Source organism: Penicillium hordei, assembly GCF_028827395.1.
Source record: "Penicillium hordei strain IBT 12815 chromosome Unknown utg000006l_segment0_segment0, whole genome shotgun sequence".
Lineage (NCBI taxonomy): Eukaryota > Fungi > Ascomycota > Eurotiomycetes > Eurotiales > Aspergillaceae > Penicillium > Penicillium hordei.
The window spans coordinates 2,536,636-2,562,805 of record NW_026623147.1 but is presented as its reverse complement, the minus strand read 5'-3'; the positions used below and the strand labels follow the sequence as shown (position 1 = coordinate 2,562,805).

The 26,170-nt window shown below is 47.3% G+C and overlaps 10 protein-coding genes across 10 annotated transcripts; 2 read left to right on the top strand and 8 right to left on the bottom strand.

The window, feature by feature from the left end:
* Window positions 1–519: 519 nt before the first annotated feature.
* N7537_011606 (uncharacterized protein) lies at window positions 520–771 on the bottom strand (the record flags this gene model as incomplete). The annotated part of the gene is made up of 1 exon (XM_056902660.1): window positions 520–771. One exon carries the CDS (start codon window positions 769–771, stop codon window positions 520–522), a length of 252 nt encoding a protein of 83 aa, XP_056747947.1.
* Window positions 772–1,581: 810 nt separating this feature from the next.
* Window positions 1,582–2,667, bottom strand: erg27 (the record flags this gene model as incomplete). The annotated part of the gene is made up of 1 exon (XM_056902659.1): window positions 1,582–2,667. One exon carries the CDS (start codon window positions 2,665–2,667, stop codon window positions 1,582–1,584), a length of 1,086 nt encoding a protein of 361 aa, XP_056747946.1.
* A 1,932-nt stretch (window positions 2,668–4,599) lies between these two features.
* Window positions 4,600–6,539, bottom strand: N7537_011604 (endopolyphosphatase; the record flags this gene model as incomplete). Its single annotated transcript, XM_056902658.1, has 2 exons — window positions 4,600–6,320; window positions 6,380–6,539. 2 exons carry the CDS (start codon window positions 6,537–6,539, stop codon window positions 4,600–4,602), a joined length of 1,881 nt encoding a protein of 626 aa, XP_056747945.1.
* A 2,068-nt stretch (window positions 6,540–8,607) lies between these two features.
* N7537_011603 (uncharacterized protein) lies at window positions 8,608–9,840 on the bottom strand (the record flags this gene model as incomplete). Its single annotated transcript, XM_056902657.1, has 1 exon — window positions 8,608–9,840. The coding sequence occupies one exon, from the start codon at window positions 9,838–9,840 to the stop codon at window positions 8,608–8,610; it is 1,233 nt and encodes a 410-aa protein (XP_056747944.1).
* Window positions 9,841–10,145: 305 nt separating this feature from the next.
* On the bottom strand, window positions 10,146–10,909 carry N7537_011602 (cysteine hydrolase family protein; the record flags this gene model as incomplete). The annotated part of the gene is made up of 5 exons (XM_056902656.1): window positions 10,146–10,224; window positions 10,286–10,306; window positions 10,372–10,491; window positions 10,556–10,608; window positions 10,661–10,909. The coding sequence occupies 5 exons, from the start codon at window positions 10,907–10,909 to the stop codon at window positions 10,146–10,148; spliced, it is 522 nt and encodes a 173-aa protein (XP_056747943.1).
* A 3,700-nt stretch (window positions 10,910–14,609) lies between these two features.
* On the top strand, window positions 14,610–16,779 carry N7537_011601 (uncharacterized protein; the record flags this gene model as incomplete). Its single annotated transcript, XM_056902655.1, has 9 exons — window positions 14,610–14,741; window positions 14,804–14,873; window positions 14,946–14,993; window positions 15,043–15,145; window positions 15,202–15,443; window positions 15,509–15,829; window positions 15,903–16,160; window positions 16,226–16,565; window positions 16,638–16,779. The coding sequence occupies 9 exons, from the start codon at window positions 14,610–14,612 to the stop codon at window positions 16,777–16,779; spliced, it is 1,656 nt and encodes a 551-aa protein (XP_056747942.1).
* Window positions 16,780–17,483: 704 nt separating this feature from the next.
* Window positions 17,484–19,611, bottom strand: N7537_011600 (carboxylesterase/lipase family protein; the record flags this gene model as incomplete). Its single annotated transcript, XM_056902654.1, has 5 exons — window positions 17,484–18,334; window positions 18,392–18,602; window positions 18,659–18,850; window positions 18,923–19,214; window positions 19,301–19,611. 5 exons carry the CDS (start codon window positions 19,609–19,611, stop codon window positions 17,484–17,486), a joined length of 1,857 nt encoding a protein of 618 aa, XP_056747941.1.
* Window positions 19,612–20,784: 1,173 nt separating this feature from the next.
* Window positions 20,785–22,672, top strand: N7537_011599 (Zn(II)2Cys6 transcription factor; the record flags this gene model as incomplete). Its single annotated transcript, XM_056902653.1, has 3 exons — window positions 20,785–21,510; window positions 21,563–21,706; window positions 21,761–22,672. The coding sequence occupies 3 exons, from the start codon at window positions 20,785–20,787 to the stop codon at window positions 22,670–22,672; spliced, it is 1,782 nt and encodes a 593-aa protein (XP_056747940.1).
* A 201-nt stretch (window positions 22,673–22,873) lies between these two features.
* N7537_011598 (GMC family oxidoreductase) lies at window positions 22,874–24,753 on the bottom strand (the record flags this gene model as incomplete). Its single annotated transcript, XM_056902652.1, has 3 exons — window positions 22,874–23,837; window positions 23,889–24,612; window positions 24,675–24,753. The coding sequence occupies 3 exons, from the start codon at window positions 24,751–24,753 to the stop codon at window positions 22,874–22,876; spliced, it is 1,767 nt and encodes a 588-aa protein (XP_056747939.1).
* A 221-nt stretch (window positions 24,754–24,974) lies between these two features.
* On the bottom strand, window positions 24,975–25,963 carry N7537_011597 (uncharacterized protein; the record flags this gene model as incomplete). Its single annotated transcript, XM_056902651.1, has 3 exons — window positions 24,975–25,377; window positions 25,632–25,764; window positions 25,852–25,963. The coding sequence occupies 3 exons, from the start codon at window positions 25,961–25,963 to the stop codon at window positions 24,975–24,977; spliced, it is 648 nt and encodes a 215-aa protein (XP_056747938.1).
* Between the last annotated feature and the right edge of the window lie 207 nt (window positions 25,964–26,170).

Here is a 26,170-nt window from a genome sequence, read left to right as displayed (position 1 = left end):
GTAAGTCTGGTGTGCGACCTCAGAAAATATGACAATGAGAGGCGTCGTTGTCACATCGGACTAGTTAGGTGGATCCCTCGAAATATGAGAAATCCCGTAAACGAAAGGAAACAAAAGCAAAAAAGACCCGCAAGACTTCCGCACTTCTTGCCTACTAGGGTATAGGCCTTCGCATAAGAGTTGACCGAGGAAGCCAAAGCAGCGTAGAAAACCACAACAACATCACAGCAGCCAGATATCCTTAATGCTGTAAACGAGGTTATTATTATCAGTGTCTCCAAGTCTGGATTCCTGTCTAACCCTGAAATCGGACCACTCACGCTAAAAATATATAAAGTTCGAACCGGTGCACGCGTATAACTTCATACTGCTATAAGGGCACTCGAAATAAGCACAACCCACAACAGAAATGATACGAAAGACCCAAGAAAATACTCACTACACCAAATCTGTCACGGTCGCTAAAGCAACTTTGACAGACCCCATCACATATGCAATTGCCAGGTCCCACAAAGCGTCTCAGAGTTGCTCTCTGGTAGAGGCGTCAAAGTCTTCTTTCTGAGCATCTAAGACTCTCAAGTCAGACATCCCATAGTCAAGAGCAAGAGCAAGAGCAAGAGCAAGAGCAAGAGCAAGAGCAAGAGCAAAAGCAAGAGCATATGTTCTATCTTTCCTCGCCTTTAGTACTGGACTGTGGAGGAAATCATCGCGTCGGATTGCGCCCCTCGTGGAGCGACGAGTGGAACCGGCGAGCCAAGTAGAGATAGTCATAAACGTTGGCTTTACAGCGGCCCATCTGCGTAAAATTTGTCTCAGGGCTAGCTGAAGATCTGCTCTTATTGCGTTACGGTGAGTCTTGGCTAGACATCAGCTGTTGTTGTTAGTTTTTTCCAAAGTTTGTAGTTCCCACCCCTGGAAGCCATACCGCACTCAGAATAAAAGTGAGATGTGCAGGCTTATGCTGTGGTGCTGGAGATATTGAGAAACACAAGCTTTTGGGCATCAGCTACACCAGGGTTGTGGTATCCAGTGGATGGAAGCTTGAGAATGTCGGGATCATGGTATATAGATAGATTGGATATTTGATATAAAGGTCATCATTCCTAGTGACCTCAGACTGAGGGATAGATGGATGTCAAGCAGGCATGACAGAACAAAAATGGAATCAAGAGATTCCCACGCCGCCTTTTATAGCACTGAACTATTGGCATAGGTAAAAAAAAAAGGACAAAGAAAAAACTGCAGTATATGATGTTTGCTTCTCTTTTAAAATTTCACATGTACGTGGCGTGGTGATAAGTATGACCACCTCTACAACAATCTGTACAACGCAGCGTCATTGAATTCATAGAGCGCAAAACATGTCATTCCTTCGTGAATAGTCAATGACGGTCATCAAAGTGTAGCGTATATCTACAAAATCAAAAGAGGTGCATAATGTATATGTACACACATGCTTAGTGAAAGCAGAAACCAAAAGAAAAGCAATAAATCATCATATATAGAAGCAATACATGCCAGAAAACAATGACAAGTATTGAAGCACCAGTTTTTTATTAATCATGCGCATTTCCATTTCCATCAAATCGGATTAGTCATAGAAGCATCATGAATAGCCGGCTGGCTCATTCCCACACGAGCTCCGTCAACAGGCGTAGATTTCGTAACCGGGACTGGCGAGACGGTAGTCGGCACACTAATATCGAGATGACTAGGCGAGCGACTACTGCGACTGTGTGAGCCACCACCGCGGGAGATACTGCTCCCGGGAGTGCCAGTACTGGAATTGGGCTTCCCGCCGCGTTTGACCATCTTGCCCAACACGCTCACGATCTCTGCGGCGTCTTCGAAGCTCTCATCGTCCATGCCCTCTTGGGCATTGTAGACATCTGCGATGGCCTGTTTTGCGAGGCGGCGGCAGGCGACGGGGTCTTGAAGGCAGTCGTATAGATATGCTGCGTATTCGAGTTTGACGGAGAGACGGAGAGGGTGTGAGCCTGGTAGAAGTTTGTCGGAAAGGGCTGATGCGCGGTTGAAGCACGCCGTTGCTGTGGCTGTGTAGTCTAGTGGGGGGAGTAGGAAGGAGGAGATTGGTTCAGGTGGCTGGACTGGTTGCATTACTGGTAGGCCCGGAGGGCGGGATGTTGGCGTTGAAGTCGTATTCATTTTAGACTTGTAGGTGTCTGAGACGCCGAGGGCGGTTAGGGCATCTGCGCCGTATATGGAGTCATGTTCGAAGCGGGTTGGTATGTCGCTGTCGGGGGTGAAGATTGGGCGACTGTGGAATAGGACGAAAATATGGTAGAAGGAAGCGCGGAGTTTGTAGGCGAGCACTTTTAGCTCAACAAACCTGTCTACCCTGGGAAGGATGTAGCCCTCCAGTATGAGTAGGCCTTCGCGGGAGAGCCATATGATGTGATGGTACAGCTGGAGGGATCTTGTTTCACGTGTTGTGTCAAGGCGCCGCAGCTTGCGGGCTCTAAGTAGCTTTTTTGATAGCATAACGGAGACGCCGAGGATTTTGTATAGCATTGCCGAGAGCAGGGGATTTTCGAGGCTCATGACGGCGGCGAAATTGCCCAGGGCTTTCTGGTCCACTTCGGAGGAGGCCATCCATAAAACCCACGACCCAGAAATTGGGGAGTCTGGGCAGATAGAGTCAGCCATATTGGTCACTGGTCTCAAGAATTGGTCTCAAGCAATAGGCGGAGTGGAGGTTCGGAGAAGACCAATTGACCGAAAGAAAACCCAATCGTGAAGCTAGGGATACTTGAAAAAAAGAATGGAATGGGCGAAGACAGCTTGGACTTACTGAAAAGCGCGCAAACAGAATTTCAAATGAGAACCAAACGCAGCGACTGAATCATGCTCCAACCACGGGCGTATTCCCAAGCCACGGACCAATTGACCTCCGAAATCAGGATCTTGGCGCACCAAAAGCTCAGACTATTCCAGCGACGTGCCAAATCTAAAAGGCGAAATACACGGAATATCCGAAACTGAGAGCAGCCAGTTCGGCAAGCTGCAAGGTTCGGCGGGACCCGAGGGGGCGACTGTTCAGACCGCGGAGGATATCGCAGCCAATGGGCTTTCGTTCCGGGGGTAGCAAATCCAATTGCGACAACCAAGTATATAACGTTCCAATTGTATGTTGTAGACACAGTGCGGAACAACGCTGTCCGATCAATCTCAAGATTTCCCGTTTCGGTCTAGTGACGGCTGAGTTCCGAATGTCGTATTCACGCTGTATCGTGGCTGGGAATTCGGCTAACAATGCAAGGAGCAGATGATGGAGTGACGGAGCTCGTGGCTGGATTGCAAGTAAACTTGACGCATCGTGTGGCCGGCAAAGTAGGGGGGTCAGAGGCGAAATGCGACGGTTTTGGGTGCCAGCGAAGTCTGTGCGGGGAAGGAATTGGGAATTGGGGGACTGTGTCTCGGGTATGAAGCTACTAGCTCGGGGGCTCGAGCTAGGCCCACTGGGGGGTTAGAATTGTTATTGTAAGTGTTAGAGCTGCTTGTAAGGAGTCAAAGTCCACGGATAAGAGAATCAGAAAATTGAAAGATTTTCGACGTAGAAATGCAAGGTCATGCTTGTGTGGAGATTTCCCCTGATATGACGAAGAGATTGGGTTGGAAGATATGCGTAAGGATGGAGTACTGTATAGTAATTATTTACTAGTCTGTCTTGTAGTCCCACAATAATCAACAGAATTGTAGAAATGGAATTGTACAAAATTGTTTACAGATGTGCTAGAAGTGGAGGTCTATTTGTATAAGGTCTACTAGGGCTTATGCAATTGGGATCCCCAGTGGCAAGCCATCTCTACAACAATCTATCGAATGCTGTGTTGTCCTGCACTAGTTTGGGGTTTCCGTGCGATGTCTACTCGAGGCCTGTTAACTAAATGGCGATGACGGGCTTGCTACGTGGCAGCGGCTCAAGGCAAAAAAAAAAAGAAAAAACCTACCAGGGCAGCATCGCAGATTGGCTGGGAATTTACTAATTCCAGGATCATCCTCTCCAGCTAAGTGCCCAAGTCCTCGGGCTAGACTACTCTGAATGTACCTGGGCATTAATCTAACCCCTGCTAGCACGGACTGCCACGCTGGCAGTGGCTGTGATTGTGGGCATTGGAGGTATTGTGGTCGCGATGGAAATCCACCTATGTGATGTGATGGAAGTAACAAGTTTACAGCGATCATTGTACAACACCTATGTTGTATGTACCTAAGGAAATATCAAACAATACATTGATGTACTGAAGTTCTGTTGACGTTGTGTTCCCAAAGATACAGTATCCAACCTGTTACACCGCCAGATGCCCTTGCTGATCGCCCAATTAGACAAGTCTATTGTAGAATTGTAAAAACTTGCAGACAATTGTAGAACGTGATAATTTGGTTTTTTTTTTATTTGATCTGGTTGTACTTTTACTTCAATCCTGTGTTCCATTTCCAACATTGAACAATGGCCATAGTCTAGAATAACACCTTGTGATAGCACAAGTCTCCACTGTATAAGCCTGGGATGCAACCTATGTATCGTGAATGCAAAAGTATCCGAAGAGAAAAGAAAGACGCTAAAGTAAAACTACCCTATTCATCCAGGTCATCAACTGGGAATCCAACAAATGCGCGCCTCAAAAAAGCCTCCCAGACATTATTCACTGGCTTTTTCTTAGCAACAGACCAACCAGCGCCTTCGCTATTGACGTCGGTCTGTTTTTCTTCAGCATCCTCCTCGCCAATTCTAGCTGCGAGTTGGAAGAAGCTGCGCACTGTCAGGTCTTTCATTTGATACACGTCATCATTTGTGGTGTACTCGATCTCATAGTCGATACGAGGATCATCGCCTCGTTCGCCTGCCGCGATTTGTTCGTGGATTTTTGTTAGATTCGAGTAATATTGAGTGTAGCCAAGCAAGGTGAACGCTTGGTTCGAGTATGCAGGGCCCGGAGGAGCGGTTGAGGATGGGGGCTCGGGGACTTTGAACTTGGGTTTCTTTTTCTTGTCCTTGCCCTTCTTCTTCTGAATTTCGGGGGCAACCAGAGAATTGTCGCTGGTTTCCGGTGTATCAACCACAGCATGGTCGAGTCCGAAAGTGGTATCGTCAACCTCATGTGTGAACAATTCCACCCCGTGTGCACCGTCATCCAGTCCCGTGACATTGTAGTCGACCACGCGCAGGCTGGGGAAGAAGTTCGGGACCAAACTGGGAGCTACGAGCGATACGCTGTATCGTTCTGCCCATGGGCCTCCAATCTTGTCCAAGAACTTTTGCTTCTTCTTTTCCTTCTTTTTACCCCTCTTGTCTTTCTTTGCCGGTTCAACTTCTGAGAGACCTTCCAAATTCGACATAGAGCCAAGGTCGTCGAAAAGGCCCGACGGAGGAGATGGCAATGAGGACCATTCGTTTCGGAGCGACTGGAGGTAGTCGGTTTTTGAGTTGATTGACACCTTCCCATCAGCCTTGGAATCAATCTTGACTTTGTTGCTATCCTGAAGCATGAAGTGATCGATGTTCATATGGCCGTAAAAGCTACCGACAACAACATCACGGTACTGGTGCATCCAGAGCGTATATTTTTGCCAGCATGTCTCATCCCAGTTCTTTTTCTCGCTCGACCGGGCTGGGGGAACATGACCCATGAGGATGGCTTTCATGTTGCGACTACGCAGGATTTTCAGCTGCACCCGCAGCCACTCCATGTGCTCGTATCCAGGCTCCGACTTGGCGTTGCATCCATCAACTGCACTGTTGGAATCGAAGAAGTACATGGTGTTTAGGCTGATGACCGCGAGCCGACCGGGGACCACCTCTGTGGTGAACCAACCGCCCTCAACGAAGGTATGACGCTGATCTTCTGGGATGAATTGGTTCCATATCTCTGAAAAGCGCTTTGTCCATTTGTTCGGGCCCTCGTTGAAGATGTTGTGGGGCATAATATCGTTGTTACCAAATGTCGGGATCACAGGGATCGACATCTTGGGCCCGGCATTCGAGGTCTCACGAACTCCCTCACCACCGAAAATGCTAATCCATTTTTGAGACAAGAATGCATTCAATTCCATTATCTCATTTGCCGTGCGAGGGAGCTTTTCGTCATTGTCGTGTCGGACAGAATCGCCGGTCCAAATCACAAAATCAATCTCATCCTTCAGATTTTCTTCGATCCAGCGAAATGTCTCATTCACAAGTGATAGGGGTGAATCGCATTCTGTGCCCTCAGCACCAAAATACCCCGCGGGGCCGTTACCACGGTGGCACGAGCGATCGATCGTGGTCCCAGGCTTGTAGAGGCGGTCGGGATGGAAATCTGTTGGTCAGCATGGGGTCACACCACAGAAACACGAACGTAGAGAACTGTCCCCTCACCAGTTATATGCAAGAATCGTCCGCGTACAGGTTTGCGCAAACCCTCCACCAGCTGCCCAGGGAGCTCCGTTGGACTAATATGGCCCAACGGCTGTTGCCCCAAGGGGCTGGCGGAGATGGCGTCGGCAAAGAGGCCCAGCAGCAAGAAAATTGACTGCATGAGTCCTCTAAACCAACTGGTATACCAAGAGAGAAGAGTGAAGGTCGAAAGTTCGGAATATTTTGGGCAAATATCTTATCTGCACGGTCACGTCACTAGGCGGGTGCGGTCGCCGAACTCAAAGACACAACCAATCAGAGACCGGTGGTCAATTTAAGTAGAAACACTTGAAAGATGAAGAACTTGTAAACGATCTTATCTCTAACTTACGTGCTCAAATCACTAAGCAAAATTAGCAAAACGATTAAAATTTAGAGTTAGGCTACTATCCCCAGATCGACATATCACGCGACAGCCAATGACTCCATCACGTGCCCGGCCTGCAGGGACCTTGTGGACTTAGGTAGAACTGAAGTTTACCGAACCCCTGTCCTTTTTGTTGCCTAATATTAACGTTATTATAGTCTATGTTGTACTACTTCTACAACATCCCGGTAGAAAATATACCTGAAAAAAAAAAAAAAAAAAAAAAGCCCCAGTGTGTTGTTCCCTTACTACCTATCATCTTGAGATGGAGCTCTCCCGAGCATTATTATTCGCCCTAGCTGGGTTTACCCGCCAGCATTTGATTTTTGTAGAAATGACCATGCTTCATCTATATCACCGAGTCTATAACTTAGTCTTTTTGTATCCCCCGGAATTGACCATTTTGGGCAGGAGATCGCATGATCAAAATTACTACTAGCAGGCATGTTAGAGTCTACAGAGTAGATGAGATCATGAAGCAGCGCAATGTAATGAATTGTGGCGGTGTGTGTTGTCCGTTGTACAAAACTAGAGGGAAGGAGAGAAGTAAGCTACTACTATATAGGGACAGATCATGTGACCTATGGGAGATATCAAGGTCGTGATCAGCATGGCAAGCTTAGGGTATAAATTCCAGATACGCTGTGGATGTGGGCGCGAGTGCCAGGCTATCGTAGATAGGCAGGGTGCTAGAAAATCGGGGGCACTTAGTGTCGGGGATGCTTGGTGGCTCACGATGGCGACAAACGGATCGAAATAGTCCGTCCCGGCTATACCAGGACGAAACCGTTAGTGATCTGTGGCAATACCTAAGGCAGAACTTCAAACGGGGACCTCCCAGCCTCTAATTGCCGCGCATTCGGCCTATAGATTTCCATGTCAGTGTCATTCGTGGGTATATGGAAATATTCCAAGAGATATTTGAGTATATAAAGCCTTAGCCATAGATCCATTTATATAGCTTCACGGAGACTAGGAACATGCCACAAAGAGAGGGGCGGGGAAGGAATGTCGACTAAACATTCATAAACAAAGGCATAATAAACTGCATTAGTGGGCGGTTAGTAGTTGAGTGTAGCATGTGGAACAACTGCAAGTAGAGTGCAAGCTCTCTTGATGCCCATAAAATAGCATACCACGTCGAGAGTCTCCTACAAAGATGCCTTTTAAGGATGTTATTTACAATTTCTAGATGTAAGACACCACAGGAAGCTTTCCAATAATTCATAGCCATGTAGCTGCCGACTTCGGTATTTCAATGCTAAATTGATGTCGATAGCTAGAAGAAACTGCCAGGCGGCAGACCAACTCAATAAGGACAAATAGGGCAGAGGGAAGTTCGTCAACATCTAGATGCCATGAGGATCAGAGGACTGCGGAAACAAGCATATGATGAACTGGCTATGCTAAGTTTTCAAATTACCATGCCCATCAAACAATTTCATGGTGTGGGTTACAATATAAGTGGAACATAGACAACCGTCTATACGGAGGCAGAACTCGCCCTTGCTAATAAAAAACCCTTTCCTAAAGCTATTTTTCGGTTACATCATACATCGTCCCTATGGGCAATTACAAAAATTCCAAAATCACTAGGAAAAGTCATTAATATCCTCCATACATACATATGTAGGTATTTGAAATCATTGGACAATAGGTTGAGTTTCTGCTCCTAAATCTCCCAAAGTCATATTAATGGATGCAGGGGTGGATGTATGGACCCATCTTATTGTACAATAACCCTCTAACATCCAGATACACATAGAAAATAAAAGCCAATTTAGTGTTAGAAATGGCTAAACGAAAACTTGGAATTCGAGGCTTAGGTGTTGAGCAAATGCGCGAGTCTTTCCTTTAGTTCCTTTGCTGCAGCTGTTTGCTCTTTTGAAACCAGCAATTCGGCCTCTAGAGCTGCATTTCTTTCTCGAAGCTCACTTATTTCCTTGGTGGTACTTTCAGAGTTGGTGGCATTCTCTCGCAATATGCCCAGATCTCTCCTTAGAGCTACTTGGGTTTGTTCCTGAATTTTGATGGTTTGGGCGTATTGAGTGTTTTGAGTACGCAGCTCCTGGATCTCTGCTCGGAGCATCGCGATTGATTCGAGTTCCCGATATATCACAGAAAGTGATGCATCCACATTACTGGGCAGTGTGCTATACCGCGATTTACGCCCGCCTCGATTGCCTTGAGGGCTGTCTGTAGCAGTCTGGATAGTAGGCGATTCATCCACCTCGTGGGGCAGCGTGCTATACCGCAATTTTCGTTTATGCCGAGCGGATTGGAGGCTCTCCGAACCGGTCTGAACAGCAGGCCCCGGATATGTCACATCGTCGCTTGTATTTTGATCAAATGCGCTAGGCTCGTATTCTCCTAAAGTGGATTGGGTCTGAAGTCCCTCTTGTTGCAGTTCTAGATTTTGTGCAGGATCTAGTAGATGAGGAATCGTCGCAGAATTCGCGTTGGTGCCCGTGGATGCATGGCTTGGGGGATCATGAACTTGGACGGGGGCAGGCTGAGGAGAAGCAGGTGGGGTAAGCACTGGAGGTGCTTTGTCCCAGCCTCGACGGACGCATATCAAACAAAAAAGGTGGTCATAGGAATTACGTGCGCAGCCGGCGGGTAAGCACTCGCGATGGAATGCGAGTTTGCAGGTATGACAATTCTCGAGATGCTCAGACTCATGACAGATGCAGCAGTAGTCCTCGCGCTTTGAACCAGCTCCTATATGCGGTTTAGTTTTCAAGGGCATGCGTTGAGATTTCTTCGAAAGAGAACGGTACGCACTTCTCCATTCTTTGTATTGTTGTATTTGGGAAGGATATGGCTGTTCAGCAACACTTGCTACTATCACAGCCCAATTAAGAGATCGGGTTGCTTCATTTGTATCCGAATCAATACTTTGGGTTTGATTTTGAAGGGCATCTCGATTATTGCCCTGATCGCCAATCTCAGAGGTCTCCGAAGGGCACAGCACGCGGCGTTGCCTTTTGCTTCGCACACCACGTGTCGGGCTTTTCGGCTGCGCCTTCGCCTTTCTCGGATTCCTCGCCGGCATTGCGTTATTGATAGAGAGTTCAGGGGTTTAGGTTGAAATTTAGGGGTAGCCAACGGGGAGTCACCTGTCTCCGCGTGGTTGAGCAATTAATAATTAAAGTCTTGACCGAATTATGACAAATCAAACCTCCGTCGTCAGCTGCAGGTCGTGATACATGTTTTGAATACTGTGGTTGAATACAGGGTGCTTTACCCAGCAAAGCAGTGCATATTAAGCTTAGTCAGATTGTCCCTTCATCCCTCTGTTTCCTGACTATGCTCAAAATCATCCGTATCAAGAGCACTCATTCACCCAATCCTTCACTGTCATGACCTGGGCAAACAATGGCCAAACTCCGTCGCCACATCTGTAAGCTCTTTCGACCACCAAGCAGTAGCGTCTTTCCTGTTGGGACAATGTATCAGTTACCCATATGATTTGATTCAATGAAATGAGAAGTTCTTACAGCATTGTCATCTGGTAGCCCCTATAATAACAGCCGATTAGTCGATCATACTCTAAAGAACTGCTTGCTCATCCTTAGCTACTTACAAGTCGTAGGCATGGCGCGTAGTAGACTTGAGACAAGTGTTGGCAGTCAACCCCACAAAAACCAATCTCTTAATCTCACGCTGTCGCGACTGAAAGTCTAGGTTGGTATTCGAAAACGAACTATATAGGATGGTAAGTTATCAATGTCTTCATGCATGCTATCTGAACATGCAATGCTCCTTACTCGCTGCACCAGTGGCGGCTCACAACCACATCACCATTCTTTGGGTCTGGGCTCTAGGCCTTGATAGATCTAGGAACCAAAACTTCCCTCCTCAAATAAGCGTACTTCTTGCTGGAAGACATGGTTCGGAGTCATATACTTCCATCCGTTGTAGTGGTCTGGTGTCCACTGCTGATGAAAACCATAGTAGATAGGAACACTGTGGAGACGTGCATTTTCAACTACCTCTTTCAGGTGACTGATGGTGTTTTTCTCATCAAGGTCTTTGAGAGCCGAGGTGAGTTTCCCATCTGAATGAAGGAAGTCGTTGTAAGGGTCGATTAAAACGATGCCTGTTCTTGATAGGGCAGGCATTATTGACAGTTTCAATGTACTGATTTTGTAGTAAGATTATATTGCCGAAATACGGAATCCAAAGTTACCTTGGATTCAAGAGAATAAAGAGCCAGCAGATCACCCACCCTATTTATATTGGCCTTGTCGAGACTTCCCCTCAAAGCGCAGCCTACAACCACCAACCGCTCTCTAGTACTCTGGATATGACGACCGATCTAAAATGACGACTGGCTCGCATCGATGAGAAATCAGCAATTCGAGCCATGCAGACCGCGTGTAACAAATATCGGTAAATATCGGTATTTAGCGGAAACACCTGGGTATCGTTTAGTTGCTATGTAATGATACATATTCCTAAGCTCCCGTTTTGGAAGTTGGGGAGAATCGTAAAATATATCCGTGAACCATGCTAGCTCGTTTTAATCAAACAAGATTCATTTTACTGGATTTCTGACTTTCCTCTTAAGCTCTATATCCTGTGGTTATCCATGGATGGATGCGTTCGAGGCTTGTTTTATATTGTGTAATTGTAAATGTATTGAGGGCGTCCAGCTTAACGTGCTGACAAATTTAAGGGAATGCCAGTGTTTGTCGTACTAAGTAACTAAATCATGAACCACTTAGATTTAAAGTCAAGCTGATCTTTCTAAAAGATCTACTAGTTATCTTTTCAACGCTCTTTGTGTGGGGAAAATCGTCCCAAAGAAAGGATATGACTAAATATGACTAGATAGCTCTGCATCTAAATGAGCGATAAACCGTCTTGTTCTAAAACTAGACTGTGATGCATAGTATCTAGCATCTGTCGTAGCTTGACCTCGTATCCGGTGACAAAATATGCTATAGAGTCCGAAATCACCTGAGCAAAGGGCAACATGTCCTGCTAGAGCACCCTAAGTCTTTCCGGATGCTAGTATGGCTACCGTAATTTTTGCGTACCTTGCCCTCCGGTAAAGAGAATTGTAAGGCAACTTCACAGCCATGGAAAATTCGAGAGGTACATTGTTAACGGTGGTTCGTTAGAGGATATCGCCGGGCGCGAAATATATTCTGCAAGTAGGGGTGATGGGGGAGAGTCTTCCTGGGTGATTTCTGCTAAAGTTCTGCACGATGGTCACGGTATTTCCCCTAGAAAGGTGATCGTTTCGGAGAATTAGCAGAGTCGCAAAAATAGAAAAAAGAGATGCCGGGGTTCGTGAATTCTTGATGAGCGGAGGGGCTAGTTTTTTTCTGAAGCACCGGAAAGGTAGGTTCTCCCTTCGACTAAGAGAATATGTCACTGGTTTGTTAACTTCACCCATGATATGAGCGAAACTTGCAAGAGAGATCGGGGGAAATAACGCCCCTGCTTTTGATGGCTCTATGGGAGACTTAATCCCAGTTTGCCACCGCCAATTGGAGGGTTCCAAGGTTGTTGATCACCCCTGGCAGATATTTCTGACCATCGGAACCGGTCGTAGGTCGTAGAGCACTGGCTCATCTGTCACATTTTGGTGATCAGCCCAGCTTATTTCTAAATGATGGACTTCGTGTTCTTAATTCGGGGTTGGTGTGAAAAGCAAAGTACCTAGGTAGAGATTTGTTCGTGTTGACGTGTAGACTGTGTGTTCGTACTCCTAGCGTTGGGTTCGTCATCATAGGCTTCCATAGCGCGGTGCCAATGCCCAGCGAGGCTTGACTTTATGACTTACTCCGTACGGAGTATTCCGCATACGGCTAGGAGCTAATCATGTTAAACATTCGGGAGCCTGTAGCAGCCTAATATACCTAAATAATATTGATTGGATGCGAAGAGTTTAATATCGATAGCTTCTAGGCGCCGATGTAGGTTCAATACATCCATCTACAAAGTACTCTGTACCTAAAGACATGCTATATTGACTCAATCTCCTCTAAAAATTAATCTGGTCGGTGTATGAAGAGTTAATCTCTTGCCTAAACAGGATGTATTCGAAGTATATGTCCTAGTGAAAAAGGTATTAACAATTCCGCATGAATGTATGCTAATATTCGAAATTTGCCCACCCTTTTGCCCCGTCCAGACAGCAACAGACTATGTACGCCAAGACCATACACTCATGTCGACCGACTATTAGGAAAAAAAAGGGGCCGAGGCCCGCTGATTCCCGACGAGGGTCGGGATTCGTTGCTCGCTAGCTTGCTTTGGTCCGAGTGGACACCCGACCCCAGAACTCCAGAATATCCACCTCTAAGATTTCCTTCTGTACCCTGTACTGCTTCCCACAACGTCGTTTGATGTGCGCTTAAATATTCAGGAGTTTTTTTACCGATAAATGGTTGGCAGACGGTCTCACAAATTTCCCAGCCTCCTAGCGAAACACCCAGTCAGCGCCACTGCCAAGCAATCACGGGTGACCCCGAGAAATGACTCGCTGGGGCGTGCGTCCGTCCTCTGTACGAAGGTATGGGTGGCTGAAATGACCCTACGCCCTTCTTGAGCTTTTATGATTCATCTCCGTGGCCATCTCCGTTCCGGAAGTGTCGCCTCCAGAAATTCTCAGTTCGGCCCGGAGCTGTGATATTATGGTTTCTCGTCTTCCGTCCAACCTCCACCGTAATGGCGCTCTGTCAAGCGAGTTGAGATCGATCTGATCTCTGTATTGCTGTTCATGCAAACCTAACGCAACGCACGGTCAGCCCTTTAGATTGAATGGTATTTGCGGTGAACATTTGATGGGAGATTCGGGCCGAAATTTGATGAAGCGTAATGGTCGAGGGAATGGCAGATTTCTACCATAATCTAAGAGAATAAGCTAAAGCATCAGCTAATAAAAGAAGTCAAGTTGACCGTAAACAGTTTAGTGGATTGTGGGGGAAGCACCCCGGAGTCCGTGAAGGATCCAGCACGGGGCAGACTCCGCGCTGACAGTAGCTCCGTGCAACGTTTCTAACTTTTCGCCTTCGTGAGACAAGGGGATTGAATATGGGGATACTGAGGGTATCATTAGAAAGGCAATTTTGAGCCATGCGACTTTAGTAAATGGAAAGAACATGTGAAGTTGTCAAGCTAAAATAGACCAAAGAACCCCAAAATAATACATTGACACATCGCCACTCAGATGAAGAGGCGTGTCGAGTAAATTAAGTAATATTGCGAAGGCCATGTGAATATGTACCTAGTATCAGTCCCGAACTAGTTATTGTAGTAAGTATTTGGCCTTGAATTTGAGGTTTGCGAGCCTCCTTCTCTCCTTGTGCATTGAGACTAGCTAGATACATTCGAAAAGGGGCTAGCCCCAACAGCTTTGACGCTTCGACCAAGTTTCTCCAGTCTCACTAAGCGGGATACAGGGCCGATCATCCAGGAATCAGACCCCATTTTCTTTCAATATGAGAATCGAAATATGGTGACTATGGTGGGGGGAGAATGGTATGATTGGGGAATGTCCGATTCCAATCCGGACGCGGAGTTATTTGAAAAAGCCACCAACTGGAGGCGTCTATTACTGGTGACAACAGAGGGGTCCTGGGTCACAGGGCAGTGGAGAGTCTGGGGAACCGGAGACTCCACCCAATCGTTCCCAAAGTGGATTATAGTCATTTAGTTAATTTACTTAGTGAGGTGACTTGCTAACAGTATAAGAACCACTTGCTGCCCCGCTGTTCATGAAATTCACGATTCATCGCGCCAGTCCCGTCTATCACCGACCGGATCATCTACCGAGATCGTCGATCTTATTACTCGCGGAACGATATTATGTCGGACGACAAGAAGGCGGATGAGGAGGTGTATGGCATCTCCTCTGGCATTGAAGACCCTGCTCGAGTTATCGGTGGCTATGGGGAGACAATCAAGCGCCACGGCGCAAAGACCAAGGAGGTCCAGAATGTCAGTTTTGAAAATCTACGTGTACAGGCAAAATACTGACCTAGACCTCGACAACAATACAGGCCGATCTTTTCGCTGCCATTGAAGAGACCAAGATCAGAAGATGGAGCAAGGAATCCCTGCACTTGTACTGTAAGTTACAACCTTTCGATTAATGCAGCAAATATCTTCCCCGGACACTAACGTTTGGTGCGACCATTACAGTCTGTGTCTTTGTCGCATTCTGCTGTGCCTGTGCCAACGGTTATGATGGTTAGTCTTTGATAGACCTTAGAAAATGCCATTTACTAACCAAGTATAGGATCTCTGATGGGATCTATCCTCGCCATGGACCATTATCAAAATGTCTTCAAGACCGGAATGGATGGCCCGAAGGTCTCCGTTGTTACTTCGCTTTACACAGTGTATGCTTTCTCTCTATTCTACACACATTATGGCAACTGATATGAATTGTTCACAGTGGCTCTATTGTCTGCACTCCCGTCAGCGCTATCATTTCCGACAGGCTTGGTCGTCGCAAGTGCATGTTTATTGGCGGATGGGTGATTATCATTGGAGCCGTCATCATCGCCAGTGGTATGACACTGCCCCAATTCGTTGTCGGTCGATTCGTCCTTGGTGTCGGCATTCAAATCATGGTCGTCTCCGCTCCTGCCTATGCTGTTGAAATTTCTCCGCCTCACTGGCGTGGTCGAGCCGTTGGTGAGTATCTTGATCTTTCCGAAAAGAACACATTATACATTATATCAATTCTAACGCTAGAACAGGCTTCTACAACTGCGGTTGGTTCGGTGGTTCCATCCCTGCTGCCGCTATCACATACGGTACCAACTTCATTGGCAACAACTACCAGTGGCGCATTCCCTTTATCTGTCAGTGCTTCGCCTGTATTATTGTCATTATATCTGTTTGGTTCATCCCTGAGTCACCTCGTTGGCTCATCGCCAACGGCCGGAACGAAGAGGCAGAGGCATTCCTGGTCAAGTATCACGGCAATGGTGACCCTAACGCTCGATTGGTCCGTCTTGAGATTGAGGAAATGAAGGAAGGTATTCGAATCGATGGTATTGACAAGAGATGGTGGGATTGTAAGTTTTGCAATGCCAATATATAATCACTATTTGTCGCAATAGCAACTAACCAATGTTCCTAACTCGCTAGACCGACCATTCATCATGACAAAGAGTGGACGCTGGCGTTTCGCACAGGTTATCATGATTTCCGTCTTTGGACAGTGGTCTGGCAACGGTCTTGGCTACTTCAACGCCACTATTTTCAAGGCTATTGGATACGAAGCCAGCTCAACCCAGTTATTGCTTAACCTCGTCAACTCTATTGTCTCAGCTGTGGGTGCATTGACCGCCGTGTACTTTACCGACAGGATGCGTCGTCGCCCTGTTCTTATTTTTGGTACTCTTGGTAAGTCTCGTCCCCCCCGCCACCCAAAATCTTCGTCATGGCCAGCCCGGCTAACCAACAAATAGCATGCGCTGTTGCCCTAGGCATCAATGCTGGTATCCTCCAGGAAGTCGCCAATACCGGTTTCATCGGCAAGACTAAGGGCAAGGCCGCTCTTGCATTCTACTACCTTTTCAACGTGGTCTTCTCTTTTACCTACACTCCTCTCCAGGGTGTCATTCCGGCCGAGGCTCTGGAGACAACCACTCGTTCCAAGGGCTTGGCTCTGTCAGGCTTCATGGTCAGCAGTATCAGTTTCATCAGCCAGTTTGCTACACCCATTGGTCTCGCGAACATCTCTACCAACTACTTCTGGATCTTTGTCGGCTGGGACGTTGTCGAGTCCGTCTTCTGGTACTTCTTCTGGTACGCTTACTCCGATTCTTATTTACACTCTCACATGTCAAAGCCCTTTCGTGCTAACTCCTACTTCCACAGTGTCGAATCCCAGGGCCGAACTCTGGAACAGTTGGAGTGGGTTTACCAGCAGCCCAACCCCGTCAAGGCCTCCCTGAACGTGGACAAGATTGTTGTTCAGGAGGATGGCACCGTTACCGAGAAGATCGAAGCCGATGCTTGAACAAAGCTTCGTTCGTCGAGGTCTATTGGTGTATCGCATGTGTGGGTTGGATATGTTACGGGGTAAAAGGAGTTGCTCCGGGAGGTTGGCTTTGTTATATAAATATCCACTTTCGGCCATGTGCAGAAATAGGGATTTGGAAAGTCGTCTAATATGGGATGTTAATCTGTTTCGCGAGCAATATAATAAGATACGAATGGATACATACCTGACGTTCAACTTGTGCACTAAGATTAGTGAAATCCGTGTTCATTCAAGGCCCTAATATCCCTTCCTAATATCCTTGCTCAAACCCCGCAAAGTGTCGGAGCGTGCCGATGTATGTGGGGACTGGCCTTAACCTTTGAAGCGGTCCAAACGGGTAACCCCCAACTGACCCAATCGAACCCATGAATTAATTAACAATGTTTCTTGGCGAAAGAAGCCACAAATATTATTAGGATGAGATAGTGAGCGGGAACGGATTAACGACTATATACACGATAGAAAGGATCGGTTAAAAGGGTGTCCAGTTGTAGCAATTGGAGAAGTATCATTGGAGAAATGAATAGGAAACACGAAACCACCATATTCGCATATAGTTAAGGCAAAGGCGCTGGGTTGTACACACACACACACACACACACACACACACACATATATATATATCTAAGCAGATTATTCAAACAGAGGTAGATTGCTAGAATAGCCAAGTTCCCGAGCCATCAAAGTGCAGACAGTCCCATCAGCAGCACACTCAAAGCAAGGTATCCCTCAGTTTTAGACAGAAGGGTTGTCGCGCCATTAAATTGAGTGGAAGATGGCGAAGACGTCGGACCGCTAGTGACCGTGGTCGGTGTCCCCGAGGCCGTAGCATTGCTTGTTGACAGCATCGCATTAACTTGAATCCACAGATCGCATCCGGTGTAATCAATTGTACCAGACACAGTGGAGTTCTCAAAGATCAAGCCAGGAGTCGAGAGGTTCTTCCCTTGGGTTTGGAATCGCGGCCACTCAATCTCCTTAGTTGATGGCTCAGCATTCTCTGCCATTGCAGTCCATAAGTCCATCATCTGGCTGCCGAGATGCCATTCAAGAGATGTGGAATTGCAAGTTCTATTGGGAAGATATGAATTGTCCAGATTACCAAAGACAAACGGAATTTCAGCTGTGTGAGCGCCGCTGAAAAAGCCAACATCAGTACCATCCATTGTGTACAGCCAAGCACATGTCGGGCTGTGGGAAAATTCATATGTCCATGTGGGAATGTTTTTGCGAGTGGCCTGCGCTGCACCGTACCATGCTGGACACCTATAGGTGGAATCGGTTATGACCTGTGTCATAGCCAAAAGTACTTCGAGCGCGGTCGTGTTGTAGCCAATCTGAGCAAATTGACTAGAAGCTGCGAAGATGGCCTTGGCTTCCGATTCGAACAGAGATGGCAAGTAGGCATTTCCGACAAGTGAGGCGGCATTGCCGAAGTTATGGCGAAGGAAATCTTTGTACATTGATGTCGTCGGAATTTGGTTGGATTGGCTCGCCCATTGTAAAGTATAAACAATAGCTTCATTAGAATCTGAAGGTTGCTAGGTCAGCAGGATTTCACACGGCAAACATATAATCGTGTACATACTGGATCCAAAGACGGTTGGCACTTGTACTCCGCGCTTGTAAGGGTCTTCGGCGATGACATTTCCGTCCACATAGGGGTAGAAATTATGAGTTCCCTGACTAAGGATACTGAGAGATCCGCCGCCGTAGTATCCAATTCCCCGAGTCAAGAAAGTATCGGCTGGGTATGCAGCATACAAGTCAGAAACCGTCCTAGACTGAAGACAAGCTTTCTGTAAAAATGTCAGTGTCCACAATCTAAATCACAAATAAGAATCTGGGCACTCACATCACTAGAGCTACATTTGAGTGTTTGAGCAAATGATGCGCCCACTTTTTGCTGAGTCGAATTTGAGGACACACTCCTACCACCACCCGATTCCGCGATGATACCATTGATCAGAGAAGGCGCCTGGGGAAGAGATCCGATTATGTATACATTCTCAGCACCTGCTGATTGGCCAAAGAGAAGCACCTTTTTCTGAAGTAGAACACACACGTTAGCTCTCCTTTGTCCCGTTTTGATTATGGCTTAATGCAGATTTTGTCATACCGGGTCTCCACCAAAGGCAGCGATGTTGTCACGAACCCACTCTAATCCCAAAACCAAGTCTTGAATTCCTTGGTTACCGTAAATTCCGGCAGTTTCAAGGGCCATGAATCCAAGGGGACCAAGTCTGTAGTTGACTGAGACAAGAATCGAGCCTGCCTCGGCTGTGTTACAGCCATCGTACAAGGGGTCCGAGATCGAGCCCTCTGTTTCCGATCCGCCGTAGACCCAAACCTTGACTGGAAGCTTTGAGTCTTTCGTAGCACTAGGTGGAGCCCAAATGTCCAAGTAAAGGCTGCAAAGTTGGTGTATTAGTATGATCTTCCATCGACACAAATAATGAGATATTGGAGAGCTCCGAGACCCAGTGAATTGACTTACCAGTCTTCAGATGAAAGGGCAGATGTGTTCAATTTTTGTTCAGTGAAATCATCCGTAAATTGAATGCAGGTTGGGGCCGAAGTTGTTGCATCCAATTTACCCTGAGAGTATTGCTTCTTGTATGCTTTGGGGGGCTCGAAGCGCAGTTCGTTAACAGGAGGTTCAGCGAAGGGAATTGCCTTATAAAAGACTGCATTTTGTCCCTCTTCGCATCTTCCACCCTGGACTGTGCCAGCATCGATTGTGACAGAAGGGGGGGACGATACTGCGGCTGCAAAAGCTGGCAAAAGAGCTGTCAAAGCCAGCTTCATGATTGAGATGGCGTAGGAGATGATCAATGTGATATCGAATGAAGATGAAAAGTAAGATCTCATTGCAAGAGATCACAGCCTTTTTATACTAGTTCAGACTTTCATTTATTTTAATAATTTCTCCTAATTTCACCCCTACGAAATGCACACTTCCAGACACCGCGCTAATTCGTTTACAGCGCGTATTGCGAGATACAATAAGCCTTGAGAAGCTTCCTTCTTGTATGTGAGTATTAGATTGGCCCCCAAAACTTTACAGCACCTAGCGAGTCCCCAGATTTAGCCTCCAAACGTGGTTACCTAGGTATGACCAAGGATAGTTAGTATCCGGCTCATCCCTTTAAATAAGATTCAGAGCCCATCGGGGGCCAAAAGGGATCCATATTACGGTATAATAACAATGGGAATCCCCAAAATGGCCAATCGATTAGCTATGAGTTTTGGGGCCAGTGCATTTCTTAACTACCCGTAAACGTCTCGAGATATCGAGGTATTCTGACTCATTAGATCTGACCATTGAGTACTTTCCCACGCATCGACCGCCAGTTGTAGGAAATGACGATCATCTCATTTAACCCGGTGTTTCATTCGAAACAAAATGTAGAGGCTGATATATGCAACCTTAGAAGTTGGATGCAAGTTCTCCAGAACTGATTGGTCCTCGCATCGCTATCCCTTTTGGGTTTAGCTCCCATTTAGCAGTTTAGCCCTCCGGACCTCCCGAGTATTTTGTGATATTAAGAGGTCGAGTATTCCATATATCTGGGCATATTATTCCCGTCCTTTTCACACCGTTCGGCTACACATTATACGATATGACATAGCATCCCCATGAGCCTCAGGGCCATGGCCAGCTATATATAGGATGTCGGAAGTGAATGTGGATCACAAGGGCCGAACCTAAGCTTTAATGGGAAATGTCTAAGCTTTGCCAGTTGTCTGTTTACGTGGACTTAAGTCATGCAAAGTCGCAGATCTTTGATCTATGCGGGTTAGATCCTTGATCTCAGCCCAATGTCGTGGGGCTGAGCCTCAGGTCAGCTCGATCGACATCCTTCAAATTCTTTAAGATTCACCAAGCCTCGAAATCATTATTATTTTACCGTTACTACTATCACTACTATCACTACTATCACTACTATCACTACTGTTACCATTGAGACCATTTACACTATGGTAAATTATGGTAAACCTAGTAAAGGTTGCGGAACCTGTCGCTCGCGCAAGATCAAATGCGACCAAACCCGACCGTCCTGCGGGGAATGCACTCGAAGGAACCGAGAATGTCCTGGGTATCGCGATGAGCTATCGCTGATGTTCCGCGATGAAACCGAAACCGTCGTGCGCAAGGCGCGTTCCTCTCAGTCTTCTTCTACGGCTTCTACCCCGTCGTCTTCTTTTAGACACCGAATGCCGCCCCGATCGTCTCGTTCTTCTTACCTAGGACAAAGTTCTGCATCCTCTGTTACCACAAACTCATCCACGGGCTTGGAAGACTTAGCCTTCGATTTTAGTTCCGATCTTAGGCACGAATCTTGGATGCGCCAGGCCATTCAGAGTCCTGCGAAGACACATCCCAATACGAGAGTTTCGAAGCAAGAGGCTCTTTGCTTCTTCCTCCAGTCGCACGCCATTCCCGGAAATGGCTTGATAACGGACATTCTGACCAAGTTTCTCATGGAGCCCAGTGGCTCACTAGGCCAGCAGGCTATACAATCTAGCATCGTGGCGGTTGCAAGCGCCATGCTCTCGCGTGTTCGACGAGTCGCGTCGCTGAGCCAAGTTGCACATCAGGAGTATGGATCTGCACTCAAGCTAGTTAATCGGGCGCTTGCTGATGCCGACGAAGCTAAGACGAATCAGACGCTCGGCGCGGTTGTTCTTCTAGCTTTATATGAAGTGAGTACTTCCATCCCAGCCAAGAAAAGAAAGCAAATGCCCACATTAGCAGATTGTCGTATCAAGGGCCCCGCAGGGCATCGAGGGGTGGACGAATCATATTTGTGGAGCGGCAGCTCTACTACAGCACCGGGGAGCTACCCAATTGCAAAGCGAAGTAGGAATCCGGCTTTTTATACATTTACGGTATCAGATCGTGCGTGAGAGACAATCGCTAAATTCATTAAGGAAATTGCTAATCTGTTCGTAGATCATAAGTTGTCTCCAGCGCGATGTGCTTGTGCCCAGCTCTCTGCTTGAATTTACAAAGCTCGACATGATTCCTCAGATAAAAAATGCCGTTGGCACTAAAATCATCTTAATCATCGGCCATCTCTCGAATCTACGTGCAAATATTCACACACAAACATTGACCGATCCCCAAGAGATCCTCGGTGCGGCCTGTGCCATCGAAGCAGACCTTCTCGCCTGGCTGGCTGCTCTGCCACCAGATTTCACATACAGTAGCCATACACTCATGCCGCTGGATCGTTCTTTCGAACGCAACTGCCACGGAATTCGACCCTACAACAATGAATACCACATCTACCCAGGGATCTGGGCAGCAAATTGCTGGAACCACTACCGTTGCGCACGCATTCTTGTTAGTGAGCTTATATTATCACAAGTCCACAAGCTATCCAGCAGCTCGCCTACATCTTTGTCCGATGATTTACGCTTATACAGCAAGTCTCTGCGTTCTACCATCCGTCGTCTGGGCACCGATATCTGCCGCAGTTCCCCATTCCATCTGGGTGCCTGTAACTCGGAAGTGCTTCCAGAATCGCCTATAGTTCCACCAGAGAGCTACCTGGGCGGTCTCATGATGCTATGGCCCCTATTTATTGCCGGCATGGTCGAGGGGCCAACTCATCCACAGCGCCGATGGGTGGTACAGTGTCTTCATACGATAGGACATACGTGGGGGCTAGCGCAAACACTAGCAGTGATGGATATTCTCATTGTGGACCCGGGAATGTTCCATTCTGCAGAAATATATGGCGATGCCGCTGATATGGCGGCTGGAGTTTCGAAGGTTCTTCCATTTTCCGTCTTCCATGTACCATATTATAATCTTCCTGCTTTGAAGGAATATCGAGAGCTTCGAGCATCTTCGACGTGACAATTTGGGCCTCACAACTTGTTGGATTGTATCTTTCTTAGCTTCGCCCTCCGTGTTAGGTGCAATGGCAACCAGGTGATCAGCCATGCCTGTTCATGGATTTGAGAAATAATTTGTTACATGTGCAAGCGGCATAAATTTGGCCCTGACAGGAAAGCGTACTCCACACAAATTATAGCAAATATAATCTTCTCAGGATATCTAGGAAGGAGAACCATTCTCTCTTATGACAAATTCAGCGCATCGCTCCCCAATCATATAAATGGACGCCGAGATCGAAGCACCCCCACACCGGGGAAGCACACTTGCATCGGCAATTCGTAAGTTGTGCACTCCATACACCTTCAGGCTCTGATCTACTACACCGTCTTCCTTTGTAATACTCATCCGGCACGTGCCAGCAGGATCATAGCTACCTGTGACCAGCCTCTTTATATACTCATCAATTTCTGTATCCGTCACGGTTCTCCAAGCGTCCTTCTGTGGTGGCAACGCCCTTGTAAGCTTTCTCTTCTCACTCTTGCTCTTTTTCTTATCCATAAGACCATCTAAATACTCCAAACCCATTCCAGGAGCCATAGTCAACGGCGCCGGATGTGGATATCCGACCTCTGATCCCGCAAACTCATCTGCCAACCGCATAGCGAACCGAACGGCCTTTCGCAGCCGCGCGCTATCGCGAGCATCGACCAGGAACGGGAGCGTAATTTTTAGGGGTGATTTTGCGTCAGAGCTGGACGACAACTCAACGATGCCTGTGGTGTGAGGCTGCACAAGAGCCGCATACCACGTCATGCAGGGTACTCCGGGGACACCGTACTCGATAAGTGTGCTAAGAGGGGAAATCAGGATTTCAAGATCGGTCACTTCCTTCTTGCCATCTTCAGGAGGTATGGCTGTCATTGTTGCCTCGTTGATTGTATCCGAGTGTAGAAATGCGGCGCCCCATTGACCGTTAGAGGCAAGCACCCCAGTCCCGGAGAAGAGCCACAGCAAAAAGTGCCATAAGATAGCCACCGTCTGAATGATATGCAGTGTGTGCTTGAGTGGGAGCTCTGACATGACTGGTACAAGGATGTGGGTGGTCAAATTCGCACCCACTGAAGGGAGATTATGCACCACTGGGATTTTATGAGCGGACAAATGGTCCTTGGGGCCAATGCCACTGCTCGCTGTTAGCATCACAAACTGAGGTTATCTGGAAAGCGCTACCAACCTTTGCATTAACAGCTGCGGCGTACCGAAAACGCCGCTACAAAGAATCACCTCATGTTGCGCCTTGACCAAAATGTCTGCACCCTCTTCAGACTTAATCCATACGCCTGTAACCCTCGTCCCGTCACCCGTAAACTCAAGCTTGGTCGCTGTCACGCCTGTACACACCGTCAGTCGCCCTTTCCTCTCATTCACAACCCGGGCATTCAGCCACGCCGTCAACGCAGAGGCCCTGTTCCCATCTGCATCAACCGAGACCTCGCTGCGGCTATATCTCTGAGTGCCTCGCTTTCCCCCTCCATCATCCAGCCCAACTCTTTCCATCGCCGCATCTACATACGACATGAGTCCTATATCACCCGCACCTTTACGCGGAATTGCCTTCTCAACCCGTGCAAAAGCCGGCGCTACCTTCTCCCAGCTCCATTCGTCCAACCCAAGCTCACGCGCCCAGCCGTCAAATTCCGGCCGGCCGCCGGGACTCCATACCATGGAGTGAGCGCGACTAGTACCACCTAGCATTTCGCCAGCAAGAAGTTGCACATGTCGCCCGCGCAAGTGCGCGTTGGGTTCGGCGTGGTAGCGGACGACCCCGCTCTGCAGGATGCCGAGTAGTGGGATCCGCGAGAGAACCCCGGCGTTTACGCGACCCTTGTCCAAGACTAGGACTGAGGCGTTTGGGGAAGCGGAAAGGCGGTGCGCAATTAGGCATCCTGCCGTACCGCCTGGGCAATTGTTTTGGATTAGTCGATTTCATGGCTTTTGGTCAGGGGGAAGTGGCACGCACCACCGACGATGATGTAGTCGAACGTCTTTCCGGCTACGTCACCCGCTGTCTTCTCTGGATATGTTGAAAAGGGCCACATTATGCCTTATGTTCCCTTCTCGGCCGCAGCTTTGGGGTTTTGTTTAGGCGGCGAGCTGCCCAGGTGAGGTTGGCTTGGGGGCGGTGATGCCAATCACGTATCCCAGAGATTACTGCCCGCTTTCGATCATCTCACTTTTGAAGCCATAATTGACACTACAGTTTGACTTGTGATATCCATTCATTATATCGTAGAATTTCGAACCCAATATCTTGGGAATTTTATACACAGGCATGTATCGACTTTTTCGACTCGGTCATCTCGTGTACTCCATCAATCTCATTATTATTCCATTCCAAAATATCATCCGCGCTAGAATTATCAGAGATACGTATCATTGACTTCCCGGTTATTGTCGGTGTCAACCTCCGGGATCTAGATGTGGGTATCGAGTTTCCAGCGTATGGCGAACTCAACTCGTATGTGCTCCGCCCGGTTTCAATTGTCCGTCCTCGAACAGATCGTAATAACGATCTGAGACAAGGTATCGATGCCGTTATGATGACCAAGTAGGCTTCGATGTATATCCAGCGATCGTAGTTGACGGTTGCAACGGTTGGATCATCGTCTGCGTGTGCGAGGACTTGGGTTTGTACTGCTTTCATAACGGAGGCTGCCATTGCACTGAATTCGATATTAGTCGGATATCTCTTGAAATAGGGCCTGAGAACTAGTCACTCACAAAATGCCCAATCCAAGGAGTACGACCAAGCCCAACTTGACCCTTAACTTCAAATTCAAATTCCAGAATATGTACGTTGAAAAAACTGCCAAATAAAGGTCTGTCGCTGAGTTAAATGCTGCTCGGAGTCGATGATTAGTCTCAATCATGTGTAGATTAGGGCAATTAATGGGAGCTTGTACATCCTTGATAGTACCCGTAGTATGCTTGGATGCGGACATCCCAGCATTTATCTTGCCCATTCTGATTCCAGATAGCAGACGCATGTCCCGGGCATTGAACAAATAGAATGATGATCAATATCGAATTGGTCAAGATTTGTAACCCAACTATGATCCATAGTATCACTCTATGTGATCTTTTGGTGCCCAGTAACCCAATGACGAAGACAATGAAGGAGATGCGACCTAAAGTACCACCAGCAATGCCGAACGTCTGTGCCAGGTAGTCGAACATGATAACGTTTGGAACGACCGTAGTTGTATCAAGGTCCCAAACATGGCGACCGAACCCATACTTGATGCCCATGGTAATCAGAGCTGATCCTACTAAAGCAAGACACTAAACTCCAGACAACAGGTCAGTTTTGATACTTCAAATTATTATAAACCTGAGACATGACGTGAACAGGCTAACCAATGCTGAAACCATGAGAATGTCATCCCAACCAAATTTCCGAATCTTTATTTTTGCTGCTACCCTCAAGGCGACTATGACAATGGCAATGCCACTGAG